Source organism: Pelobates fuscus, chromosome 12, assembly GCF_036172605.1.
Source record: "Pelobates fuscus isolate aPelFus1 chromosome 12, aPelFus1.pri, whole genome shotgun sequence".
In the NCBI taxonomy this organism is placed as follows: domain Eukaryota; kingdom Metazoa; phylum Chordata; class Amphibia; order Anura; family Pelobatidae; genus Pelobates; species Pelobates fuscus.
In genome coordinates, this window is record NC_086328.1 from 70,013,212 (window position 1) to 70,039,759 (window position 26,548).

A 26,548-nucleotide genomic window follows, 5' to 3' on the forward strand; every position below is an offset into this window, starting at 1 on the left:
TTTCTTTTGTTATTCTGTCTCTCACTGTTAAAATGAACCTACTATTAAAATTATAGACTGATTATTTCTTTGTCAGTGGACAAATGTTCAAAATCAGCAGGAGATCAAACACTTTTTTTCCTCACTGTATGTTTCCACTTTTATTTGCTGGAGTGGTAATGTTTAAGAAAGCTAGATGCTGTATCGGAGTTACAGGTTTGATTTCTGGCAAGGTCGATTGAGTATTTTGGACTGTTGGGTTATGGTAGCAGGAGTGCCCTGGTACACCATCATCCCCCTCCACCCATGTAAGTCGCGACCCACTTTCTGAATGGTTTTAGAATGGTTTGACTTCTTACCTGGGGTTAGATGGGTGCCACGCCCTGCCTTCACTACAGTATTCAAACTCTCTGTCTAAGCTATGTGTGTGGTGCATAGGTAAGGTCATAGCAGGAACTTCCAGCACTCATTAGAGGAGCTGTTCCTGGCAGACCCCAGGTAAAAACTCAAATATTTTTAAAACTATTTGAAAACTTGCAACATGCTAATAATGCTTCCTCCAATTAGCAAGGTAGGACTACTTACAGAAAGCCTTGTTTAAAGCTCCCCATTCCTTCCCCTCACATGGGAAATTCCTTCTTCGGAGATGGTTCAACTTCATGGAACTCTGCAAGTTATCATTATTTTCTTCAATGAATGTTGCCTTTCAAGAAGTCCATTGCAAGTAATTTGTCAAAATCTGTGAAGGAAGAATAGAGACCTAGATTAGCAACAAAACTTCTTCCAGGATTCATGCCCATTATTGACTATTATCCTGGGGTTTATTTTTGCTGCCACTGTTCTACCGCTATGTAGGTACACTGCATGGATGAGCTGGGTTTGGAGAACCATCCTCAGAATTTGCTCGGCCCATTAAGCACCTCTTTTGGGGAATATTCACAGGATTCAGTTTGTAGTGGTATTGGCCCTGCAATTACTCTTCCTTCCAGCCTGTGTGTATCCTTGGGTGTTGTACACTATATATGTGTGCATGTATCAATCTGGTAAACTACAAGTTCCACAATTATTTATTTGATCTGCAATAGTGCCATATTAGTCTTACACTTTATCAATGCTAGGGACCATGGGGGAACGGCTGGTGCTAAACATTTTTTTTACCAAGGCTTTTATGCCTTTGTTTGTATCTAGCCTTTTAATAACGCAAAAGTGTTTTTCTGTGAACTTTTGATTTTGATGCCTGATGCTGTTGCTGCACTGTTGCTTAGTTTCCTGTTAACCTCTCTTGTGTTTAGGGTATGGATCTGTCATCCAAATTCTTTACTACTGTGTTCCTGGCCTCTCCTGTGGGTCAGGTAACAGATCCATTAGGCATCACTATGATCTTTGAAAATGGGAGTGATCGTGCCTGATCTATAAATGGTTCTGGTTTGTCTCTGATACTGATTCTCAGGTGCACTCTGGAGGGATCTCACTCTGACGACTACTCAAATACTTTGACAAGTTATTGTTTGCATTCCATTTCATTCAAAAGGTGTTGTTCCTCTGAGCAACTCATAGACCAAATTCATTTACCCCAGGCCAATTTTGCCTTTCATTGGCATCCTCCAACCTTTCCAATATGACGTCTGTTCTGCATATTATTCTTCTTTGACCCTGTGCCTTAAAGGGTTTCTCAAACTTTTTTTTTTTCCATGGAATTCTTATTTAGGTCCTCCTTCAAAAAGATGCTAAAGAAAAAAAGTATTAAAAGATGTTTTACTTCCCTAAATCCATTGCTGGGCAAAGATCCCAGTGCTCCTTGTCTTCCTTGCATCACAGGAGCCAATGTAGTCCAATCAAAGACTTTTCATATCAAAGTCTTTAGACCATTTAAGTGGCTAAAAGTGCATGATTGCACTCTGAGCTGGCAAAGGGAGAAGGAGAGCAGTAACAAAAAAAGTCAGATGGGATAAGGCAACCTGAAAGCTGCAATTAAGGAGGATGGGAGGGAAGGGAGACACAAGCTTCCACTTATGTGCTCTGCCTGTAACAGAGAAGCAGTGAACGTCTGTTACCAGCATGAAGTGTGTGTTGACGACAGATTTAAAAAAAATGCATGGAATTTACATTTGTCAGTCTGGAACACTGTGTTAAAGTTTAAGCTCAAACACTGCACATCCAGACTACTACCACCATGAGCACTTCAAAAAGCACAAGGGGTCATGGTGCTTTGAGTAATCCTTTTAAGAACTGGTCTGGTCACAGGGTTCCAATTTAAGGTTTCTGATGTCACACTTTTTGGTCCTGTTTTGGACTTTAATATTGTAATGTGTAAATAGTTTAGGGCTTTAGTTAGGGCTTTTCTGCCCTAGGATACATCGGCTTGCGGGTTACATTTAATTTAAACATTTTCAGTACATTTTCTGAACTCCAGCTTTTCTTCAGGGTGACTACTCTGCCAAGACAGGTTGGGAGTCAAGTTGGGTCAAGGTCTTCATCTTCCATGGGTTTAAAAAACGGGCACTTCTTCAGAGTCTAAAAAGGTGTCCCCCCTTTACCCTTTCTGTAAAACATGTTCCAGTTTGATGGTCAACCCTTGGGTTTCGAATATAATGTCTTCAGTACACCACCTAAGCTTTCACCCCAGACGTGGAACAACTTATCTTGAGTTTCCAGAGACCCAGTCTTGGCTCATGCTCTGCTGGATCTAATTGTGGTTATGGAATGAAATGTTAGCATTTTCTCAGAAACTGGACTAGACTTTTAATTCCACCTTTTCATGGTTTCAAAGAATGATTCATCATTCCAAACCTTCCTGAACCTGAAGGTCTTGAACAGACTTATGCTAGATCCCATGCCTGGATGATATCCTTCTCCAGACAGATTATTTCGATCACTATGAACCTATTTTTTTATTTTTTTTTATTTTTTTTTGATGTGCAATGAGTGTACATGTAGTGGCCATGACATATGATACAATGCAAAAACAGTTGAAGAATACAGAGTCTGAGTTAGAAAACAAAATGTCATGAGTAAAACTGCACATTTTTGTTTTAAGGTATAGGGTAACATTCATGCTAGGTAATCTTGTACTGTGATAAGTGAAGAGCGTGGCACAGGGAGAGCATCAGTTATGTTACAAGTGTGCATAAGTTTAAATGTGCTCATAAGTTTGGCTAAACATACTTGATTAATCGCGGAGGGGAGAAGGGGTTAACGCCACTATCTGTGAGACAGCAGATGTGGTGTAGCGTGTCTTAACTAGAAACAACACAGTTATGACAGATTAGAAGATTAGTTGCGCGATGGGCTAGGATAGTAGGGGTTAACCAACGTTTAATTATGTAAACTTTGCATTGAAACCCGTGATCCCATATACTGCATAACATGGAGCTCATGGTTACCACTGCCGAGTCCGGGTTATTCACCCTATGCCAGATGCGTGGAATGTGTTGCTGGCATGCTGGTCTTTATGTAGATCGCCGGTGATATCTCCCTGCCAGACCCCTCTCTCGCTGGGCCACCATGGACCAGGTGCTGTTGTGTGGCAGTAGAATGTTGCGGGCTCTTGGGGTCCTCCTGCATGGTGAAGTCTTTTGGTGAGCATGGTGGCTGTCGGGCCTGTCTGGGTGCCTGGAGGGGGTACCTTCTGGGTGGGCTGAAGTTTGAGGGTGTAGCGGCGTTTCTGTTGATTAGTTTCGCGGTGAGGTTTATGTTTCCGCCGGATCACCCGCCTTCTCCTCCCCATGAGTTTGGCTGCTCCATGACTCTGTCTGGGTGGTACTGTATGCCATGCCGGTTCTTCTGGGAGCCCTGCAGACGACTTCGTCTCAGAGGTGACCCTGCGGAGGGCGGGCTTGGCCCAAAAAGCCTCCAGTAGGCGGTTAATCCTCTCCTCCAGTGGGGGCAGTATGTTGCTGGGCGCTAGGCTGCACGTGGCTTCCGCCATGCTTTTCTCCACTCGTTCAGCTGTGCGTGTGGGGCCTAGTCGGCTCCCTGGTGTTGGGTCGTTGCATGTGTTTGCCAGGATGACCCCCGCCGTGTGGTGGGGGGTGGGGGGGGGGGTGGAGGTGGAGTCCTCCGGGGAAACCTATAGCCGAGAAGGCTGCTGCTTTAGAGGGGTCAGCCGCCCCCCTTGTGTCGCTTGTTCAGGCCCTCCGTAGGCCTCAGGTTGATCCCCGGTGATAGACTGTTGCCTGCCGTTGGGTCTTCTGGCTATTGTTGCCTCTTTAATGAGCCCCTTAGTCTGGGTCTGTTGTAGAAGCAGGTTTAAGGGCTTTTTCTCTGTTATTTTGGATTCTTTTAGCTTTTTGCCTGGGAGCCCATGTTGTCTGCGACTGCACGGCATGGCTGCCAAGCTCCACCCCCCCCCCCCCCCCCCCCATGAACCTATTTATGTTGTTTGTATGAGACCATGGCTGGTGTGTCAACCTACTTATACTCAAGAGTTTAGCAGTACCCAAAACCAGGGTCTCCTTTCTAGATGAAGTTTTGGATATTGTCTATTTGAGATTCTCCATATGGCAAAGCTTTGAGGTCTGTCTCCACCTTTCCCAGTTTACTCTCCGACGATGTATGGAAGTTCTGGGTTTCAAGGTAGTATCCTCTGACATAGTATCCTATGCCTTTTGCCCATTCAACTCTTTTCTCAGGCAGAGTTTTGATTGAAATCTACTAAAAAGTGTGTGTGTTTGTTGGTTTGTTTGTTACATCTCATAGATGTGCTTCCGGTCTTGTTTGTGCCTTGGTACAAAACTCCAGATAGTAATTCTTGATAGCGCACTCTCTTAGGTCTTTCTTCATGTTAACGAATTTCTTTATTGAATTTCGTGATACAATATTTCAGTCCTAACAGAACTTGGAAAAAAAAGTCCGTTATGGACTACTGAAATGTTAAGCGATTTATGTTGTATCACGAACTTCAACAAATATACATTTTCTTTTAAATATGTTGGTAGTGGAGTGTTTCTCACTAAGCACATCTTTTTGTAAAATGACCTGTATATGCCACCTATGTAGTCGTTTATAAGATTTATAAGACAAGTTAATAATCTTAACTGCTATCCATAATGGCTTATGTTGCTTTATATATATGAGAATTAATTAAGATGTCAGTTTCAAAATCTTTACAATTATTTTAAAAAGTGGAGCATCTCATGAAAAAAAAAAATTACCACAAACTATAAGGGATTTCACTGCTTTTATGCAGTGGTGTAAACTGTATAGAAATAACCGATCCCCTTGTAAAGAAACTGTATTTGGAAAAATTGTCATACGTTGAATATAGACACCCCCACCCCCACATTCCTGCATTTTATAGCTGAAAAACACTTCATGAACTTAGTTCACTGAACTGTAAATTGGGGTGAATTGAAACCAATTTGTTAAATTAAGCCCCAAATAATTAAATTACTTTTCTCAATTCCACTATTTTAATACAATACAGTTGCCAATTAACCACAATTTATATTTAGTACAAAAATGTAAAATGTACAAAATGTTATTTTGTGTCACTGAAATATTGTAATTTCGAATGTTTCATGGTTAAAACCTGTGTATTTTACTCAGATTGCTAAAAAGCCAGGCAGAAAGAATTCAAGGTTTCAAGGTTGCTAGATAGCTTTTTCTCTCCTGGAAATTGGGGTGGCTTAGCTATTTTTTACTGTATCAGCAAAATTGTAGGATTTGCATATTACTGAGGCTGCACATCCAGACACTACCATATTCATCAGGGCTAATTACATCATTATAACACCAGCCTTCTCCATTTGTGCCTTGGAAAGTTCACACAGCCATCCATGGAGAAGCACAGTTGGCCATTGCTTGACATCCTACGAGAGACATTATTTGAAAAACTGTCTCAAAGTTGCTCGTGCAGTGATGTCTCATCCATCCAGCTAAATACTTATGAGCAAGACTTCTATGTAAGTTGAAAAAAGTAGATTAGTCTAGCTCCTGCAAAATGTAGTGTGTTAAGCATTTTTGCTTCCTTTTGCAAACTCCCAAACATAGATGATCATTAGATATGCTCTGACTAATACTTGGTAATGTGCCTCTATAATCAGTAGTTGCTAAGGTGCTTTCTACAATTTTTTTATTTATTTTTTGGGGTGTTCTGAGCATGCAGGCTTATCTGGTTGAAAGGAACTCTCGGCGACATTATCTACTTGCAAAAGAAAAACAGGCTTAACATTTTTGAGTTCCTGACTTGAATGCCATGGAATGAAATCACAGAATGGGAAGAACATCTGCTAATAGTCAGGACAATTGTTCTAATGAGCCAATATGTTTTGTTGTGTGTCAAGCTGTAATCTACCTTGTTAAATACATGGTGCTTTAAGTTTATAAGTACTCCTTCCATACTTTCCAGACCAGTTATTTTGATAATAAATGCAAAACTAGTGCGTCAAATACATTGTCATATTTAAATGTGGGTTATTTAAGTAATGGTGTAATGTTAGTTACTTTTTAGCACTAATTTTGTGTACAATTAAACCTATACTTCTTACATAAAATCCTATTTGTGGTGGTGGGGGGGGGGGTCGTTGTTTGTTGTTGTGGTGTTTTTTTTTTGTTTTTTAATGAGTAATTTGTTGTTGATGTTTTTAGAATATGTTGAGAAGACAAGATGATATGGAAAATGGAGCAGCATGGTCCATTTCATCAGAGTCGTCTGATGATTCTTCCAGTCCCCAGTTGTCTTGTAGCACCCGCCATGCACCAAAAACAATTGTTCAACCAGAAGTTCAGACTTCTCCTCCAAATATAGAAATTGCTTTCTCTCAACGTGAGGAGCATCTGAAGACGACTGCTGATAATGCCAGTCAGGGAGAAGAAGAAGACGAGGAAGAGTCAGTGAAGGCAAAGGTGTCAAACAAGAGAGAAACTGTAGCCAATGGCCACGTGCCATATTCAAGGACATTAAGTCATATCAGTGAAGTTAGCTTTGATGCTGGAGAGTCACAAGCATTAGACAGTCCTGTAATCCCACTACATGTAGACATTGAAATAGTTCCAGAAGTTGCTGCTGTTACTCAGGGGAGCTGTGAGAACACTGCAGTTTTGCCCACTACTGTACAATCGCACTTTCCTCAGGAATGGGATTTTAGGACATCAAACTCTCAGGATGAAGCTAATTTAAACCAGGAGAGTGTTAAGTCATCAGAGCTGGTGTCTTCTGAAAGACTAAAACCGGAATTGCCTTCAAATGTGGAGGATATTCCTTTGGTGGAAGAACTTGGTGAGGTCTTAATGGATGAGCAGCAAACAAATGTGTCTGTTTCCCCCATACCTTTTCCCTGTTTGGACACTGTTCTTGAAGAGCATGAGAGTCCCATTGTCGAGATAGTAAACTCTGAGTCTGTAAAAGCAAAAACTGTGGATACCGGTTTGAACGACGCCATTAACTCCTTGACTTCCTCTCTGGATGATTACCGAGGGCAGTTCCCTGAATTGCAAACACTTGAACGTGAAGTAAAACATTTGGAAGAGCTACTGATGGTAAGTGTAGTAAGCTGCTTCCTTTAGCAAATTACACTTTTTTACAATACAAGTTTTGTCTGCTGATTTCTATATGCATCTGAAGGGAAATGGAAATACTGATTAAAAAGATAGATTGAGTATATATTAATAGAGAGATACTAATGGTAGTACATAGCAAGGTACTGTTAGCAGGTTGTTAGCATTGTTCGAAAACAATTTTATATAATATATATATATATATATATTTGTTACAGTAAATTGTTAGGGAACAAAACTTAAAATATGTGCAATGTTTTATTAATTATAAAAATGCACAGATGGTTAGCTTCAGGTAGGTATAAGAATATATTCTGTTTATTATTTTCTTAACCTATATTGTGATTTCTCGGGTTACTTACCAGAAGTTTTTTGACACCATCAAAATAACTCTTTCTAAATGCCAACAATGACGCCACACTTTAATATTATCCTTGCTCTTAAATGGCAAATTCTAAGTAATTTTCATTATAAATTTTGTTTAAATCAAGGCTGTGCTTACATTCCTAAATAAAGGCTTTACAGTAATATAGGCTGAAAATGAACACCTAGCTCAATCTGTGGTTGTGAATATATTGTGGACAACAATATTACTAGGAACCAGCATGCTTTTATGACAAATGTGATTGCCATCTATTAAGAAGTATTTGGAAGTATAGATCAGAGTATTGCTGTGGATGTAATCTATTTTACTTAGATTGTAATAAGGCATTTAAATTAAAAATTACTGTGCAACTTAAAAGCAATTGTTTCGGGTGAATATGCTTTTTTCGTGAATTGATTATTTGCTGACAGATAGAGTCGTTACAAATTTTCAAGTTGGATAAAACTGGTAATTAGAGTACCTTGGGCTTCTGAGCTGGTGCCACTTTTCTTTAATCTGTTCAGTAGTGTCTTTGTAATTAGTATTGAACGTCCTGTGTCAATATCTGCATATGACACAAAACATGGAAAAATAATTAATTTTGAGCAGGATATTTTTTCTCTGCAGAGGTATTTGCCTTAATTAGTGGACTGGGCAGTAGGAGTTGTAAAGGCCAGTAAGGCACTATCCTGTGTGAAAAGGGGTAATATTTCATGTAATGAAAATATAATTTTGCTTATCAAACCATGGCAAAGACGATTTAAAGAAGCTATAAGTTGGAAAAGTGAATAAGTGAGATGCAAAATTAATAAAGGGAATGTAAGACTTTAGTCATGAAGAAAGGCTAAAAAAAATTGAATCTGTTTGCTTTAAAAAGGACATCTCAGAGGGTATGTCATAATCTAGTGATACATACAGGGTCAATACAATCAACACTCAAGGCAAATGATTCAGTATGGACTGTACAGACAAAATGATTATCCAATGACAATAAAAAATGAGAAATGTTGTCTACATCAAAAAAAGTTCATTCTAGTAAGAACAATAAACTTGTGAAATTCTCTGCTTAGAGTTGTTGTTGTTTTATCCAATTCATAAAAAGGGTCGGTATGCTTTAAAAAAAAAAAAAAAAAAATGAATATCCAAGCATCATATAGTTATTTGGCTATTTTTTCAATTGACCAAAAATTCCACCTGTAAATATGTAATGTCTTTGTTTGTCAGCAGTGTCTAACTAATGTCATCATGTATACATCATGTAATATATTGGGGCGAGAAGAAAATCTATACAAGTTTAACAAAGAAAATCATCATCTTTCCTAAAAATATGATCATAGTGGAAATAAAAGCTTTTGAAAAAGTAGTTATAAATGATACTCACAGGATTATACCCTAAAGTATACTAATTATTCTGAACTGAACAGGGCAAAACCATCTGGTGCTGTACAGGACAATTCAGATGGCAAAATCCAAACATTGTTCACGCTATCTAACAATGTTTGGATTTTGTACTGCAAGCTACAATTGAGGCTGAATTGGTTTGGATTACATCTTGACCGAACGTTGCCGGACGCATATAATTAGAGCCCACTTATGCCAACCATGGGTGGGAGCTGGGGACACTAGGCCCTCCCCACTTGTGTATTTAATTGGTGTCCTCAGCCCCCATTCTGCCATGTATGGGTGGGGGCGGGGGCCTTGCTGATTGTAATTGGACCCCCCACCGACTGCATGTGGGAGGGGACTGAGGAGAACACCAGCTCCCTCCCCCATTTAAAAAGTAGTCTCCATCCATACATCATACATTTATATAGAACCACCCCCACTCTGCTCAAGGGTTGGGCCCTGACACTAGGTCCTCCCTCTTTGCATATTTAATTTGAGCACCCACATGCAACCCATGGGGGGACAACGACAGGGGACTCTAGCTCCTGTTCACTTATATTTAGAGCCCCCTCCCTGTCAGCTATGGGTGGTTGCTGGGTGGCTACTTGGTACCCTTCACTAATGGTAGAGACCAGATCCCATCTGCTGCCTGTGGATAGGGGCTGGAGGAGGACACAAAGTCACCCCTCCCTTGTTTAATAAGTAGCACCCACCCTTCAACCTTGGGTGGGGAGTAGGGACATTACGATACCCACCCCACCATAAAAAATAGCCCCTACCTATTTTCCACCCCCATTATGTCATTTATAATTTCATTTTTGTCATTTTTCATTAACACAAATTTATTTTATTTCTTACTTTTTACATTGCTAGCAAAGGCAGGGAATTTTCCGGAGCCGTGCATCAAGCATAAGTCTGACCGTGGAGAATGCACTGGAGAGCTTTGACTTCCTAAACACGGCATCTGATATAGAGGACTCTGAGTTCTCTGAAGATGAAGGTGGTCGGAATGAGAGGTGTGTAGACTTGTTTATATGCCAATATCGAGTAAATCATCAGTGGTTTTAAAGTGTCATGACTACTGATATCTTTTTTAACCAAGTATATATATATATATATATATATATATATATATTTACTGATTACTTATACACAAAAATAAGTCCTGTGCTCAGACTCCCACTACTTTTGGGTGGCAACAATAACCATAGTACACTTTAGCCCCAACACATACAACAAAGAAAACAGTTACTTGTGCACTATTTCAAATCCCTATGCATATTTAAATAAATGGAGGTTTTTAGTTCCATTTCAATGGCCATTAGATGTAAGCCCTCTTGCCACATCAAGGTAAACCTCTTAGGTGGGTCCTACACTAACAATTCACATTGTTTGCTTCAGCTTCAGGCAAAAAAAAAATCTCTGAGATAGAGGTGTTTTTTTTTTTTTTTTTTTAAAAAACCCTACATACTTAAAGGGACACTTCTGCCCATTGGAGTGGTCTGGGTGCCAACTCCCACTACTCCTAACCCTGCAAGTGTAATTATTTCAGTTTTTTATAAACTGCAATAATTATCTTGCAGGGTTAACTCCACGTCTAGTGGCTGTCTATTAGACAGCCACTAGAGGTCACTTCCTCCTTCATAGCACAGATTATCTGTGCTAGAGCGTCGCTGGACGTCCTCACGCTGTGTGAGGACCTCCAGCGTCGCTCAAATCCCCATAGGAAAGCATTGAAATTATTTTTCAATGCTTTCCTATGGGGAGACGTAATGCGCATGCGCGGCATTGCCGCACATGCGCATTAGGTCTCCTTGGCCGGTGGGCGGGATCAGTCTCGCCCACCGGCCAACGCAATGCAGAGGAGGAGCGTCGCAGAGGAGGAGACTGCGGCGAGGGACATCGCCGCTGCCTCAGGTAAGTGACTGAAGGGGTTTTCACCCCTTCAGTAACCGGGGATTGGTGGGTGGGAGGGAGAGGGACCCTCCAGTGCCAGGAAAACGGATCGTTTTCCTGGCACTGGAGATTCCCTTTAACCCTTAATAGAGAACATATGGGCTTGGCAGTAGCATTGTAACATGTCTGTTTGATACAAAAACAAATACAAGAAGACAGTGAACTTTCCTCAAAGAGCTGAATTGATTCAATGCATTTCTATAAGGAGATGTTGATTGGCAAGGGCTGTGTTTGGCTTGTGCTGGCTCTGCCCTTGATCTGAGTCATTAGCAGTGTCAGCCAATCCTATGTAAAAGCATTGTGATTGGCTCAGAACAACACTTCTGAAGATATCAGCCAAACAGGCATATCAGGGGCAGAGCCTGCAGCAGCAGACTGAATTAAAGGTAAGATTTTGCTATATTTAAGGGGACCAGGGGGGCTAGATGGTGGTTTTAACACTATAGGGTCAGGAATTGTATATAGTGTTCCTTTAAATTGCCTTTTTTCATTTACTATTCTGTTTGTCTCCAGAAAGCTAAGCAGTGATCAGCTAGCTGTGGATGCTCCTGTACAATGTGAAAACATTCTAGAGGATGCAGTAAATTGCAGTGGTCTTGAGGGAAACTCCGAACCTCTAAGCACCGGTTGTGAACATCTGGACAAAGCGTTAGTCATGCATCTGAATAACTGCAGCACACTTCTTCTGGTAAGCAACATTTATTAGGGTTCAGAATTGGGGAGATAAGTGTATCAAGGGAAAAGTACTTTTAACCCCTTAAGGACACTACTTCTGGAGTAAAAGGGAATCATGACGGAATATGTTTTACTGAATTTTTTCAACTAGAGAACATTCACTGTGATGGGGTTTCATTAACCCCTTAAGGACACATGATGGAAATATTCCCATCATGTGTCCTTAAGGGGTTAATGAAACCCCATCACAGTGAATGTTCTCTAGTTGAAAAAATTCAGTAAAACATAATATATGTAATATAGTTTAAAGAATAGAATTGTGAGCATTGTTTGAAGAAATAATAACATATACAATGTGTGTGTGGGGGGGGGGTTATTTTATTTTATTTTTTTGTGTTTTTTGTTTTGGCAGGCTGACAGATTTACTTCCAAATGTTGTTTTTTTTTTTTTTTTTTTTTTTTTTTTAAACCTATAGTATTGTCCTTTATGCATTACTTATTACATTGTTCTATTTATAGCAACTGGGCAAATTTGGGCCCCTTCGTTGTCGTGAGATGTATGCCTTAGATAAGTTGATGAGAGAAGCCCAGATTCTAGAAATTATCTGCCGATTAACAGAGGAAAAAACAGGAACTGCAAATACTGCTGAAGAAGGTGAGCCAAGTGTTAAATGTGGGAGGAAATGTAGCATGGTATTAAAATAAATATATATAGAATATTTTTTTTCTCTCTTTTGTTGTTAAAACTCAAACTGTTTGTCGTAGAAAAATTCAGTGTGTGCAGGTATTTAAATTCTTAAAATGCATTTTATTTTGACACTAAGACATCCATATCTTTTTTTAAATGTTTCTTTCTCATAAGTAGTAGTTGTTTGCAGGACATTCTTTATTATCAGTCGGAAAGGGAAGAGAGGGTTGAGCAGTCTGTCATATTTAATGAATATTTTAAAGGCAAGCTCTTACCAGTTTCAAGAAACTCAAAATCTTGACTACAGTAATTAATTCACTGCTGAACAACGACCGCATATTGTGTTTGAAACAAAATCAGAGCTACCAGGGACTCCTTTTATTAACTGATATGACTAAACCTGGTTTGCCCCTCATTCTTCACTTCTTGTAAGTGGTTGTTGTGGAAATTGAACAGCCTTTGTGTGAGATTTTGTTTTCTCCTTCAGACTAAGGGGAAATATGTCAAACAATTGAGTTTGGGTACACTCACACCCCAAAAATTCAAGTATCCCTCTTTGAACATTTAAAATGTTGGGAGGTATGCATTTTTTATACTCATTGGAATAAATGAAAATCCTCATGGGAGTTGGCACCCAGTGTTCAAAAGGCATTGCAATAATTTGACAGTAGATTAAGCCATCACAATTTATGAGCAGAAAGGATGGTTTTAAAAGGGCCATCTGCAGAAAATTCAGTTTTTCCTTCAGTTATTGAATATCTTCTGTCGCATCATCAATAACACTAGTGACCCAGTGCCATTCGAAGACATGCATGCCCATGCCCTCACACGATCTCCACTGTTTTACATATGATGTGGTATGTTTCGGATCATGAGCCTTTCCAAGCCTTAGTCATACTTGTTTCTTCCCATTATTCTGGTACAGGTTTATCTTGGTTTCCTCTGTCCAAAGAATGCGGTTTCAGAACTGAGCTGGCTTTTTAAGATTGTTTTTTGGCAAAGTCTAATCTGGCCTTTCTATTCTTGAGGCTTATGAATGGTTTTCACCTCGTGGTGAACCCTCTGTATTTGCTCTATTCATGGTAGACTCGGATAATATGTCTAACTCATAGAGAGTGTTCTTCACTTGGCTGGATGTTGTGAAGGGGTTTTTCTTTACCATGGAAAGGTTCCTTCTATAATCCACCACTGATGTTTTCCGTGAATGTCCAGGTATTTTTGGGCTGCAGAACTCACCAGTCCATTTTTTTCCCAAATGGTTGACTTGGCCACTCCTAATGTTCCTCCTTTCTCTCTGATGTTTTTTTTTTTCTTTGCAGTCTAAGCATTGCCTCTTTAACTTGCATTGAAAGTCATTTGTCTGCATGTTGTGGTTTCTCAGCAACAGCTTCCAAATGAGAATGCAACACATGGAATCAACTCTAGACCTGCTTAATTGATGAAGAAATAATAAAGGAAGAGCCCACACCTGTCAATGAAACCGCTTTGAGTCAATTGTCCAATTACTTTTGGTCCCTTGATAAAGAGAGGCTACATAATTAAAGGGAAACTCCAGTGCCAGGAAAACAATCATTTTTCCTGGCACTGCAGGTTCCCTCTCCCTCCCACCCTCCAATCCCTGGTTGCTGAAGGGGTGAAAACCCCTTCAGTAACTTACTTGAGGCAGCGACGATGTCCCACGTCGCTGCTTCTCCCTCCACGCTGCTCCTCCTTCTGACTGCGTCGGCCGGTGGGCGAGACTGATCCCGCCCACTGGCCGGGGAGACCTAATGCGCATGCGTGGCAATGCCGCGAATGCGCATTAGCGCTCCCCACAGGAAAGCATTGAAAGTGCATTTCAATGCTTTCCTATGGGGAAATGAGCGACGCTGGAGGTCCTCACACAGCGTGAGGATGTCCAACGACGCTCTAGCACAGGTTTCCTGTGCTAGGAACCAGGAAGTGCCCTCTAGTGGCTGTCTGGTAGACAGCCACTAGAGGTGGAGTTAACCCTGCAAGGTAATTATGGTTTAAAAAACTGCAATAATTACACTTGCAGGGTTAAGAGTATTGGGAGTTGGCACCCAGACCAATCCAATGGGCAGAAGTGGTCTGGGTGCCTGGAGTGTCCCTTTAAGAGCTGTAATTCCTAAACCCTTCCTCCAATGGATGTGAATACTCTCAAATTAAAGCTGAGAGACCGCACTTTAAGCCCATATTCATTATTTAACTATAACTTTAATGTATTTTGGTAAACCTCTGAAATAAATAAGACCAAGAGGTCCATCAGCTGTTCCACTGCCCTTTGCAACAGCACCCACCATTGTGACATGCTAAAAGAACTAAACTGGTTGTCGCTGGAATCCAGATGCACCCTTCATCTTTCCAGCCTTGTGTTTAAGAACTTTTCTGGGAACCCTACCTGAGCAGAATGCTCTCCCAGCTTTTCCCACCTCCTATAACCTCCGATCCAGTACCTGCAGTTTATTTAGTCTACCTCAATACAAAAAGAAAGTAGCCCAATCCTCCTTTTCCTACAGAGCGCCGTAATTATGGAACGACCTCCCACACACTTTAAAATCTTCCCCCAGCCTAAAGTCCTTTAAGAGATCCCTCTCTACATACCTCAAAACAGAATGCACCTGTCATGGTTGATTATATATTTCCTACCTGTTCTGTGTTAAATCTTGTATATATTGTGTATTAATATTGTTTTTTGTATTTTATTGCACCCTATTGTATCAATGCAATGTATTGTGGACCCAGGACATACTTGGAAACGAGAGAAATCTCAATGTATCTTTCCTGGTAAAATATTTGATAAATAAATAAAATATACATACAGTTAGGTCAGGAATTATTTGGACACTAAGGCAAGTTTTGTTACCAATATTGGAGTAATTATGAGGGAAATAAAGTATTTAGTTTTACCAATTGGATGCTTTCTAATTGTGTGAAATGTTGGTTAGTATACCAGTAAGGGTTGAGCTGTAGCATTCATGTTACTTAGAATGATTGCCTATTGTTTTGATTCCATATCATGCCACATCCAACATATTGAACTATCCTGTATTTCACTCTGTACTTTTCCAGTTGTGCAGTTTTCTGTGTCTAAGGAAGGAGTTTTACCTTTTTGGAATGAATGTGTTCAGCCACCTAATGTCTACATGTGCCCTGTGGAGACATTCATACTTGCTTTAAATACACATTATGCAGAAAAAATCAATGCACATCAGCAGGGACTTGCAGATGCAGGTAAGTGTTGTTCTGCTTGAATAACACACATCTAATGTGTTTAATGTATTTGCCTTCCTACACCTCATTTACATTGAAATGCTTCATGCTGAAGCCAACATTCTATTTTAAGCAAATTCAGCATTTAATGATATGCCCCACTTACATATCACAAGGCAGACATTGGAAAGGTCTGTCTTGGGAATTGCATTTCTGAGAGATCACAGTTCCACAATTGTCACATAATGCTTTGATGAATGTGCAAATCAATGCAGACAGCCATAATGTTTCATACTTCATCCTGCGTTGCTGGCAATGGTTAGCCGTTTTAAACTGCGAACAGAGGGTGTCTAAAGACGTGCAGAATGATGTTTGAAAAGCCTGTCTGTGTTCATCTGCATATCCAAAATAACATTCTGAGATAATTGTGGCAAGGTGATCTCTCACAACTGCTGGGCCCAGTACAGACTTTTTTGAAGATCTTCCTTGTGATATGTTGGTGGTTCACATGAGTAAATATTGAATCCATCAGTGGTAGTTTGAAGTTTTGCTTTTAGCACATTTTTTTTAACGAGATTGTCTAGTTAAAAAAAAATAACCATGTACATATCTTATTAATGCATTATATAGATGATTAAAAATTGAATAGAAAAAGATGCGTTACTTTGAAAGATTTATTAAATGTAAGGTGTAGTCTGCCTTTCTGCAGCTATAGGCAAGTGCACCCACATCGGTTAAAGACACTCCAATCATATCTTATTTTGGTCTATTGGGACTGATCAGAGTTGTATTTTGCGATTGGCAGATCTATGGATTGTGTATGTACCGAACTAGGATTGTCCTCCAAACTGAAAACACCAGGGAAGTTTCCCAATAAAGAGCAGCAAGAGTATATCTTTAGACCTGCTTGTGCGATGCAAAGTGCTTCACCTGCCCTCTACGCATGGGCAGTCTTGGGTCTAACCAGACAGGCTGGTGCACATTGGCACCAAACTGACATATTCATTTTTTGAGTAGGTTCATTCACTCTTTTGTGCCTGCTACTTTGTCCTGTGAGCCATACCTGCCAATGTTGAGATTTATGCTCCTTTTACAAGTACTCTCAGAAATTGACTTTGGGAATTCTAAGCACCATACATTTTGCGCTGATGCAAACTGGTTTTGGTGCTCAGATGGACACTTTAATATTTGGAAAAATTTTAAGACCTATGCTTCTAGCCAAGTTTAAAAGTTAATCACCACTGCAAGCCCTGGAGATTCCCATGGCATACTCACTAGGGGTGAATTTTCGAAGGGCTAAATTTTCAATCGCATATATGTACGGTATCTCATTCAAACATTATATGGAGACACACTTTATGATTGTCTGTATCTGCATTTATCTCCGTTCTCTAAACACATTGTTTCTTTATGTTGTTGTACAGTTTGTGTTCGATTGGCAGAAGAGATTTTAGATAGGAAGCTTCCCCGGCGGCCCAGATCCACTTACAGTGAACAAATGACAATCTTTCAGTACTGGGGTCATTTTGAAGCTCTCAATGTTCCTACTATGGACATATATATCCAGGATCAATCAAGTGAAGGTACACAGACCGATAATTTAACATATACACAATAAATACAATGTGTGTAGTGTCTGTATCCAGCTATCATTTTTAACTGTAATAATATGCGCACTGTATGTATGTTTCACTTAATTGTACTTCTTATTTTTAGGTATTGTTTTCGTATAGTTCAAATTATCTGAGGATTTGTCAATGTAACCATTTTAGTATTTCTTATTCTTCTCTCAGATGATGCACAACATCCCTTATATTGCTTGATAGTCATGAAGACTAATTTCACAATAAAGGGTTTGCTCTACCATGATTCCGTGATTTGAAGTGGTCGTGATGGTAGGAGTCTATATGTGCAGTGTTTCTGCTTGAAATACTGCACATTACTGAAATATATTTACTTTTGTACCGGGCCTAGTTCCACACCCAGCACACGTGACTTTGGCAGCACAGGTTAGCCATGCAAGGACAGGGATGACTTCCAACAGAGGCATGGAGAACAGTCCACAAACATTGCTACTTCTGTATGTCTACCATACCAAAAGAAAGTTCTATTTTTTTGTGGAAGAGAAAGTAATATGAGTGTATATGCAGTCAGTCAAATGGAAAGTTTTTGGTTGAAATAAGTTTTTTGTTGCAGAAACATACTGAGCTTTTCTGAATCTGAAGATTGTTTGAGAACATGTTTATATATGACATTTTCCATATACCCATTGTTAAATGTACACTCATTAGGACACACTAAAGAGGATCATGAAGCAAGAGCTTTCTAGTATGAAAAAGGCAAGGATGTATGGATGAAAATTGCTGCAAAATATGCTTTTAAATATTACTGTAAAAGTATGACAAATTGTTTTCTGCACAGATTTCTGCTGACACTGTCAATTATTCCATCTTTAGTGCTCTTTGTCCAAAATTTAAATTCGGATGACCAAAATGTGGTTCTTAAAGCCTTGAAGCGAGTGCCTGAGAGCAGTGTGCAAAAGGAAGGGTTTAAGATTCTGAGCTTACTACTCACTAATGGAAACAGTAGAGTGATAGCAGCAGTAACCGCCCTTCTACGAAGCTTCTCTGAACAACAGAAATTCAGGGAACGGGTAAGGATCTGTAAATTTAGTTTCTTGTTTTTCCAGTTTAATTTGCTGTTCACAATTTCCCAGCCTTTACTGTCAGTTTTAAGTCTTTAAAGGCCTGCTTTTTATACAGATAGAGAAAATACATGTGAGGGGCTCTTCTGGCCCATCCCTTTTCATTCAAAGTATTTCTGTTTGCTACTCATATTTAACATTAATCCCATAAGTAGACTGAAATATCGAACGCAACATTATTAGTGTATTTCATTCAGTTAGATAAAAATAAATCAAACCAGCAGATTCCTTACCTTCCACAAACGTCTATGAGTGCTCTCCTGTGGAGGTTTCCAACTATGCCATTAATGTGCTTCTCCTGGATCTGGCCACACGGATGAAAATTAAATTATCAAGAACTATGAATTTATTTTTTGTAGGCACTTGTGTGTTTTTTGGAGCAGCTTGAAGATGAAGACATCCAAACAAGGATTGCTGGCTGCGCAGCACTGGGTTGTATAAAGGTATGTGAATAATGTGAATGTAGCTAAAATGCAGCTCTTACTCCCACACACCAATAACCTTCGATTTAAAAAAAATATATATATTGCATCAGTCAGGGTATAATTATTATTGTCATGGTTTGCAAATCAGCCATTCATTTCACAGAGCTAGATACAGTGAGTATAACTGCATCAGGAACACAAAGTAGGTTTTAGGCTTCTGCTTACAAGCTTATAATAAAGCCAAGGAACATGCTATTCTGGCCCATCCCTTTATATATATATATATATATATATATATATATATATATATTATAGTGTGTAGCAGATTTGTTGGAGCATTGCATTTGCACTTAAACTGCCAATGCTATGGTGTGATCAGTGGCATTAATGGAATAAATGTTAATATTGGGGGTGTAGAGACCACACAGAATTAGATTTCAGTCATAGGTGTCATGTAGCAGTAAAGACTTGAAAGGCTTGGGCAGTGAATGTGGTGTATGTAAAAGCAGAAGGGAGTTGAATTGACATTCTGCAATACTAGAGCATTTTTTCTAACAGTGATAAATGATCATAAATTGAGACTGATCCTTGCAAAAGATAAATGACCAGGGCTAGATTAAGAGCCCATTGGGCCTGGTTCTGACCATTATAATAGACCTAATTACAGAATTGTATTGCCAGAAAACACTAAAACAACCATCCTCTCAAGTGTCAAGTATCTGGTGGAACTGGTGCCGGATGGAATCTGACAGGATGCACATACCCTATGCTAATATCTTACTTTTATATCTCAACCAAATTCATACCCACAACATTAGCATTCTGTAAAGCGGGATGCCAGTGGACAGGGGTAAAAGAAGATTCAAATCCCTTAACTGGCACTACTGAAAGGGATGTACCTGCCTGGAAAAGGGGCAGATCTGCCTAAAGAATTGGAAGGTCATCCTGCTGTGAATGCATGCCATGCTGCCTGCCAATTACAAATCCCGGCCAATTAACGGAAGACTAGGTAGACGGCACTGTTTGGCATCCTGATTTTGGCTCAAACGCATCGTGTGCAAAGTCCGCTTTACCTTAGCTAATTTCATTTTCAGACCGTCCACACAGGTTTTGTTCTTCTACATCCCTCCTAAGTTCCCATACTTATTTTTTATTTAATCATTAGGCAGATACCATGGGCCTGGAGCTCCAGCTGCATTAGCCCCTATGTTAATCTGACCCCAACTACTACAAAGAGACTTTGTCAAAAAATAGACAGCATAAATTGCAAAGAATGGGAAAGTGGGAATAATGGGTGGATATGTATTGAAAGATAGTTAGATTGGAGTAGGATGCCTACACTACCTACTTTTTAATTTGACAATTCAGGTGTATAGCTGAACTGTAGGCTGCAAGCAAGAAGAAAGCCGGCATTGTCCATCACTCAATATATTCTGTAGCCAGCCAGAGGTATCATATTTAATACACCAAATCAAAGGACTGGGTCATGGACCCCACACTCATCATTGTATATTCTTTAACATCGCCAAATAGGAGGAGCAAAAGGTGGTGGAAGAATGTAACCAGAACATTTGTTGAGTACACAAAAGAAAGACCCTTCTAATGTTAAGGAATGTATGGTGAAATCTATATGTGTTACTGTGATGGTATAAAGAAAAGAGAGGAAGAGAAAACATGACCGGTTTCTACAAGAAAATGAATGGATAAAAGATTGGGGATGCAGAAAATAATATGAGATTGTCTAATCATGAATGATAAATTCAGTTTTCACTTGCTTTCAAGAATGCAATAAAGAAAATGGTGAACTACCAGTATAAAGGGACATTATATAAACTTGGATGTCAAATAATAATAATAATATATATATATATATATATATATATATATATATATATATATATATATATATATATATAGAAACTATGCAATTTCTGGCACTCTTCCCAAATAATAATACATACCAGGTGCTTCTCTGTGCAAAATACTATAAACAAAGCAAGAAATGAGAGCACTCCATGGATTTGGTAAATCAAATTACTGTATTCAAATAGCACGCCAAAAAAATCGACGTTTCGACCGTCTAGCGGTCTTTATCAAGATGCTGTCATATACAAAAACCTCAAATATATACATAAACGCTTGTTAAACTTACCCAATCACCAAGTGCTCCCTGTGTGTCCAATCTGCCATGCGAGTGAAGCCGCAAATTGCGGATCGTTGTGTTAATTGCCGTAAAGTGACGTGTGGTGAAATCACCATGTGTTGCCTAGAGACGGCACAGCTGTTTAAAAACCAAATGTCGGGGGGCGGAGCCTGGACACCAAACCGAGCAGACGTGTCTAGCACGAGCTCCTGCCAAGCGGGCAAAAAACAGGGCAAAAGCGGAGGAACTATGGCCCAAGGCCCTACACTGGTGCACCACCCATGTCGGGGGTGCCCCGCCGACCCGATAGACACTAACCCGGAGCCCGTCGGAGCCAGGAGAGCGGAGACACAAGCGCGGCCTACTAGGGCTGGAGCCGGGGAGAGACGGCCGCTCTCCTTGATGCAGAGGCCCCCAAGCGACTCACCTCCAATCTACCTCCCCCCCCCCCGGACCGGTGGGGGATATCCCGGTCCCCACTGGACGAAGCGACCAGCACAGACAGACAAACCAGCCGCATGGCAAACTGGTGTGACAGGCCTCCACTACACAGCCAAGATGGCTGCCCAACAAAGACCTCCAGAGCGGAGCGCCCACAGCAAGCCGTTACCGCCACTAAAGGGGACCTTCGACTGGCTCTGCAAATGCTTCACGGACGCACTGCGAAGTCGAGGCGCGACCTACCTCCAAGCAGAAATCCTGGTGGCCTCGTGGATCCGTCCAGCAGTGCGGCGCAGCCACTACAGATGCACACCGCGAGCCTCAAAAGCAGCCGTCCGGCAGCGCAGATTCCTGCTGTCCCCAAGGCGGGAAAAGAAGCCACGCTCCTCCGGCGCAAGCACCCACCCGCAACCATACTGCAGCGAGACCTCCACACAAGCAGCACCTAAAAAGCTTTCACCAAACCAGCTTCACAGTGTCTGGCACGGCATGGCCCGACTCCTTGCCACCAGCGACACAGAGCGAGAGATCGGGCGGCCGCATACCCCTCAAGACACCATCGGAGCTGGCTCCCAGCACAACGGCACCCTGCTCAGGTGCACCAAGGGAGGGCGCAGACCGCCGCACCGGGAGGACTCTAAGATCCAGCGGGGCATTGGCTGACCAACGCCACAGGCGCCCTGCTATACCCCCAACTGTCCGCATTTACACAGCAGACACACTCACCATGTGGAAACGGACGGTCAGGAGGGATAACAAGTTATAAAGTTTGTTTCATATGTTCTAACTAAACCGGTTTCTCCTACTGCTCTAAACTGCTAAAACTGTATCCTAGATGTCATTCCCCAACGTAAGGCTGATAGTCTAATACTTACAAATAAGCACGATATAGCTTGTAACACAGCAATGTCTTAGCAGGCACAGTGGCTGTTGAGTACAGCTTAGCGCAAACGTGATTTCTATAAGCCTTACTGTGTTACCGTGATATACTTAACCCTTTACCCTCTATCTAAAGCTACGGCTCCATCTTGTTATCTGAGTTACAAAACAAATCTCGTTAGAATATGACCCCAGTGGTAACCAACCCACAGCTTGATGAGCTCTTGACACATCAAAATAATCACTTGTTTAAACAGTTACGCGAAATCACTCTATGTTATGTTCTACAAATGCCTAAACAAAGTAAAGCTATACTGTTTATATCTTTCTATAGAAAAATGTGCTAGAACAACCTTGTACCTCTATGTTCAACTGTTAGTAATATGCTAGAGGATTGCCTTTGGGGTACCTCACATGCAAATGTTATACGCTCAAGCACTACAAAAATAAAGAATTGAAAAAAAAAAAAAAAAAAATAAAAACCAAATGTCGGCAGAGATTTAAAATCAATACGGAGGATAAATAAAATTATATGTTGCATATGTGTTTTCATAAATGTCTAAGCAACTGCCTAACTGATCGTTGGATACTAGAGTGAGCCAGGAATGGCTAGAAACGATTGCTCATATAGGGACTCGGTTAGAAAGACTGGTGTATTGGTAACTATGGACCTGTGTAGCCTAATAGAGCTAACTCAAATACTACCTAACTCCTTACTAAATTGGAAACCCTAGCTGGGAAAGCCATGTGTGTTGCCAAATCACAAACCTAAACAATAAGAACAGGCATCAATTACAGAAAACAGGCTGGCTTAGCATAATGTGAGTTGTCAGTATATAACAGAGAGTGTGTGTGATGTTGACCCTTTATCTACTGGGGTCCATTTGTAGTGTAGAGTGATCAGCATGTGTGTGATGAAATAAATAAACACAGGGAATATTAAATGGTGAGTGACAAATCAGTATGTGTGAATTCCAAACTAGTGAAAAATAGATAAATGTAAAGCAAGAATGGGAAAATCCTGTACTAAATCAATCTACGGTATGTATGTGAAACACTGTAGAAAAGAGTGTGTGTGTGCTACTAAGATCATTCTCCGGTGTGTGTGTGAAATGATGTAGTAAAAAATGTGAGTATACTGCCTGACCTCTAGAAATGAGAAAATCAATGAAAAGTGAAAAAGACTGTGCAGCTGAAACATGCACTAAAAGTGTAATGAGCCCTCGTGAATAATGAGAATGCACTGTCAGAAAAGTAAGAATGCAATGAAATAAAATAAAATAAAATAAAAAAATATACAAAATACAATAAAATAAAAATAAATATAAAAATAAAAAAAAAAAAATAAATAAATAAAAAATATAATAAAAATAATAAAAAAAAAAAAATAGTAAAAATAAACAATAATAAAAAAATAAACAATAAAAAATGTGACAGTGATCCTACTAACTATATGCCAGTTCAGCCTCCAAGATCGGCATGCTAGGTAATGGAAAAGAGAAAAATTAGGTAAAAGGAGAGAGGGTCCTACTATAAGAACCTTATGTCACTGGGTATTTATCAAAAAGCCAAAAGTGCCTAGATGTATGTACTATCCCCAATCACCAATTGGAAGTCCACAACCCTTTCTTGCAGCTCTGTATTGTAACTCCCACCGGCAGGAAATCAGATGGAAATAATTCACAGTCTCCTCTTTATTATGGGATGGTCATTAAATCCTGAGTCAAAATCTCGCATCCAAGTCATTTACTGCTCAGCGATATCAACGGATATCCAAAAAACAACTAAATGAGTTGTATTCGTTTAATCCTTTCGGTTGGACCGTATCCAGATGTGTGATCCAAAAGGTTTCCCTTTGTAAAAGTAACTTTGATCTGTCGCCTCCTCTTGTGAGCGGTGGGATGTGGTCTATCATAATGAACTTAAGCGTGGGTAAATGGTGTTGGAATTCTAGGAAGTGTTTTGCCACAGGTTTACCAGTCTTCCCATCCCGGTACGCCGTCATGATTCCTGATCTGTGGCCACGAATACGGTCCCTTACTGTAAGGTCTGTTTTACCCACATAATATTTCCCACATGGGCATGAAATGAGGTATACTACATGGTCACTCGTGCAGGTTAGTCGATGTTTGATCTGGATTCTTTTGCCTGTGTGGGGATGTGCAAAGGAAGAGCCTGTCAGCATGTGTCCACAGGTGACGCAACCTGAACACTTGAAACAGCCTTTCTTGGTATGCAATGTTCGTGTATTATATTGGCTCGGTGTATCTGTTTTTACTAAAATGTCCTTCAAGTTTCTGTTGCGTGAATATGCGACCCTTGGTTTCTGTAAAAAAAACCGGATTAAGTGTTCTGTCGCTGGATAAGATGTCCCATCTACCTTTAATCCTGTGGGAAAATCTCTGGCTCTCCGTGTGGTATAATAAAGGGATCGTAATTCTGGGCAGATTTTGAAGTTGTTTAGTAGATATGCCCCTGCATATATTTTCTGCTTTTATTTGACATTCTTGGAGCACTTTATATGTGTATCCTCGTTCCACAAAGGATCTGGTCATGTCCTCTAGTTGAGTTTTACATGTGCTTTCCTCCGAGTTATTTCTGTACACTCTTAAGTATTGCGAAATAGGTAAAGACTCCTTTTTAGGGCTTTGGGATGAGCGCTGTTGGCGTGTTGCAGCGTGTTGCGGTCTGAGGGTTTTCTAAATAATCGATGTCCAATGTTTCGATCCTTCCGGAATATCTCCACATCCAAGAATTGGATCTTATCTGGGCTGTACGTCAAAGTAAGTTTAATGGTGGAGTTTAAATTGTTCAGTTCTTCAATCATCTTCTCCAATTCTGTTGCCGTGCCTTGCCATAAAATAAAGATGTCGTCCACAAACCTGTGATACTGTATCAAATGTTCCTTATATGTGGACAGAATGTGTCCGCTCTCATATGCATACATAAAACTATTCGCATATGTTGGAGCTATTGCCGATCCCATCGCAGTTCCCATCTCTTGAATGTAGAAATTCTTTTCAAAACGAAAATAATTGTTTGTCAATGTAAGTTGTAATCCTTCTAACAAAAATTCAATGGGGGGACCTTCATAGACATCTGATTGTAATAGCAGTGTTCGCATCGCATCCATCCCCATATTGTGAGGAATCACCGTGTACAAATTTTTTACATCTGCCGTGGCGAAGATGTACTGTGTGTCGTTTAATTCACAGCTGGCGATTTTATTAAGGAAGTCTTGGGTATCCCTTAGGCATGTGGATAATCTGGAGACTGTGGACTTACAATAAAAATCCACGTATTTAGCTATGGGTTCCAATAAACCTCCTCGAGCGGATACAATTGGTCTCCCAGGTGGTTTCTTTGCGTCCTTATGCATCTTAGGGAGTGTGTAAAGGATCGGAATTTTCGGATGTGTATTAAGCAAATATTCCGCTGTGCTGTGATCCAGCCAATTTGCTGCTGTTCCCAATGTTATCCACTCCTGTATTTTGGTGCTGATCTTGCTCGTGGGGTCAAAAGTTAGCTTTCTGTATGTCTGGGTATCAGATAATTGGGTTAAAATTTCTTCCCTGTAGTCCGTATAGTCCTGTAGGACTATTGCTCCCCCTTTATCTGCTGCTCGAATCACAAGTTGATCATCCCTGCTCAAATCTCTGAGAGCAGTTCTTTCTGCCTGGGTTAAATTATCCGGTTTCTTCTGTTGTTGTGCAAGAATGATGTCCATGTCAGTTTTCAAAATAGTGGAGAAGGTTTTGATGGCATGATGTGTGTATTTAGGTTCCCAAACGCTTTTGAGTTTGAATGATGAGGATGGTCTTACTGTCATGGTATCACGAGTAGCTTGCATATTTAAAATTCTGTTCATTTTGAACAATTCAACCTCGGTTTTGAATGCGTCTGGTTTGGCCGTCGGAACGAATGTAAGTCCTTTGGATAGTACTTGATTGTGGGCATTGGTCAGCGTCTTGGAAGATAGGTTGAAGACTGGATTTATGTCCTTCTGGTTGGTGGTTTGGATCTGGTATTTATAGATCTTGTTCCTCTGTCCTCTTCTGATAAATCTGCGTCTTTTGAACCTCTCCTTGTGCGTTGATATTTGCCAGGGGGATCGTTTGTGTGTCGTTCCGGCCCTAAAAAAGTTGATGATTGGGTTTGTTGTGTTTCTCTGATGAGCCCTCCTTGGCTTGAGGTAGCT

General features: G+C 40.3%; 1 protein-coding gene across 3 annotated transcripts in view; it reads left to right on the plus strand.

Moving 5' to 3' along the window:
- Positions 1-26,548, plus strand: part of RIPOR1 (RHO family interacting cell polarization regulator 1) — a 405,268-nt gene that overhangs the window by 369,813 nt on the left and 8,907 nt on the right. For all 3 annotated transcript variants that reach the window (XM_063438390.1, XM_063438389.1, XM_063438388.1), the window contains exons 13-20: positions 6,568-7,458; positions 10,100-10,242; positions 11,696-11,870; positions 12,377-12,512; positions 15,618-15,779; positions 17,183-17,341; positions 18,215-18,411; positions 18,822-18,905. In XM_063438390.1, coding sequence (XP_063294460.1) covers positions 6,568-7,458; positions 10,100-10,242; positions 11,696-11,870; positions 12,377-12,512; positions 15,618-15,779; positions 17,183-17,341; positions 18,215-18,411; positions 18,822-18,905 — 1,947 coding nt within the window. The remainder of the gene's footprint in view (positions 1-6,567; positions 7,459-10,099; positions 10,243-11,695; positions 11,871-12,376; positions 12,513-15,617; positions 15,780-17,182; positions 17,342-18,214; positions 18,412-18,821; positions 18,906-26,548) is intronic.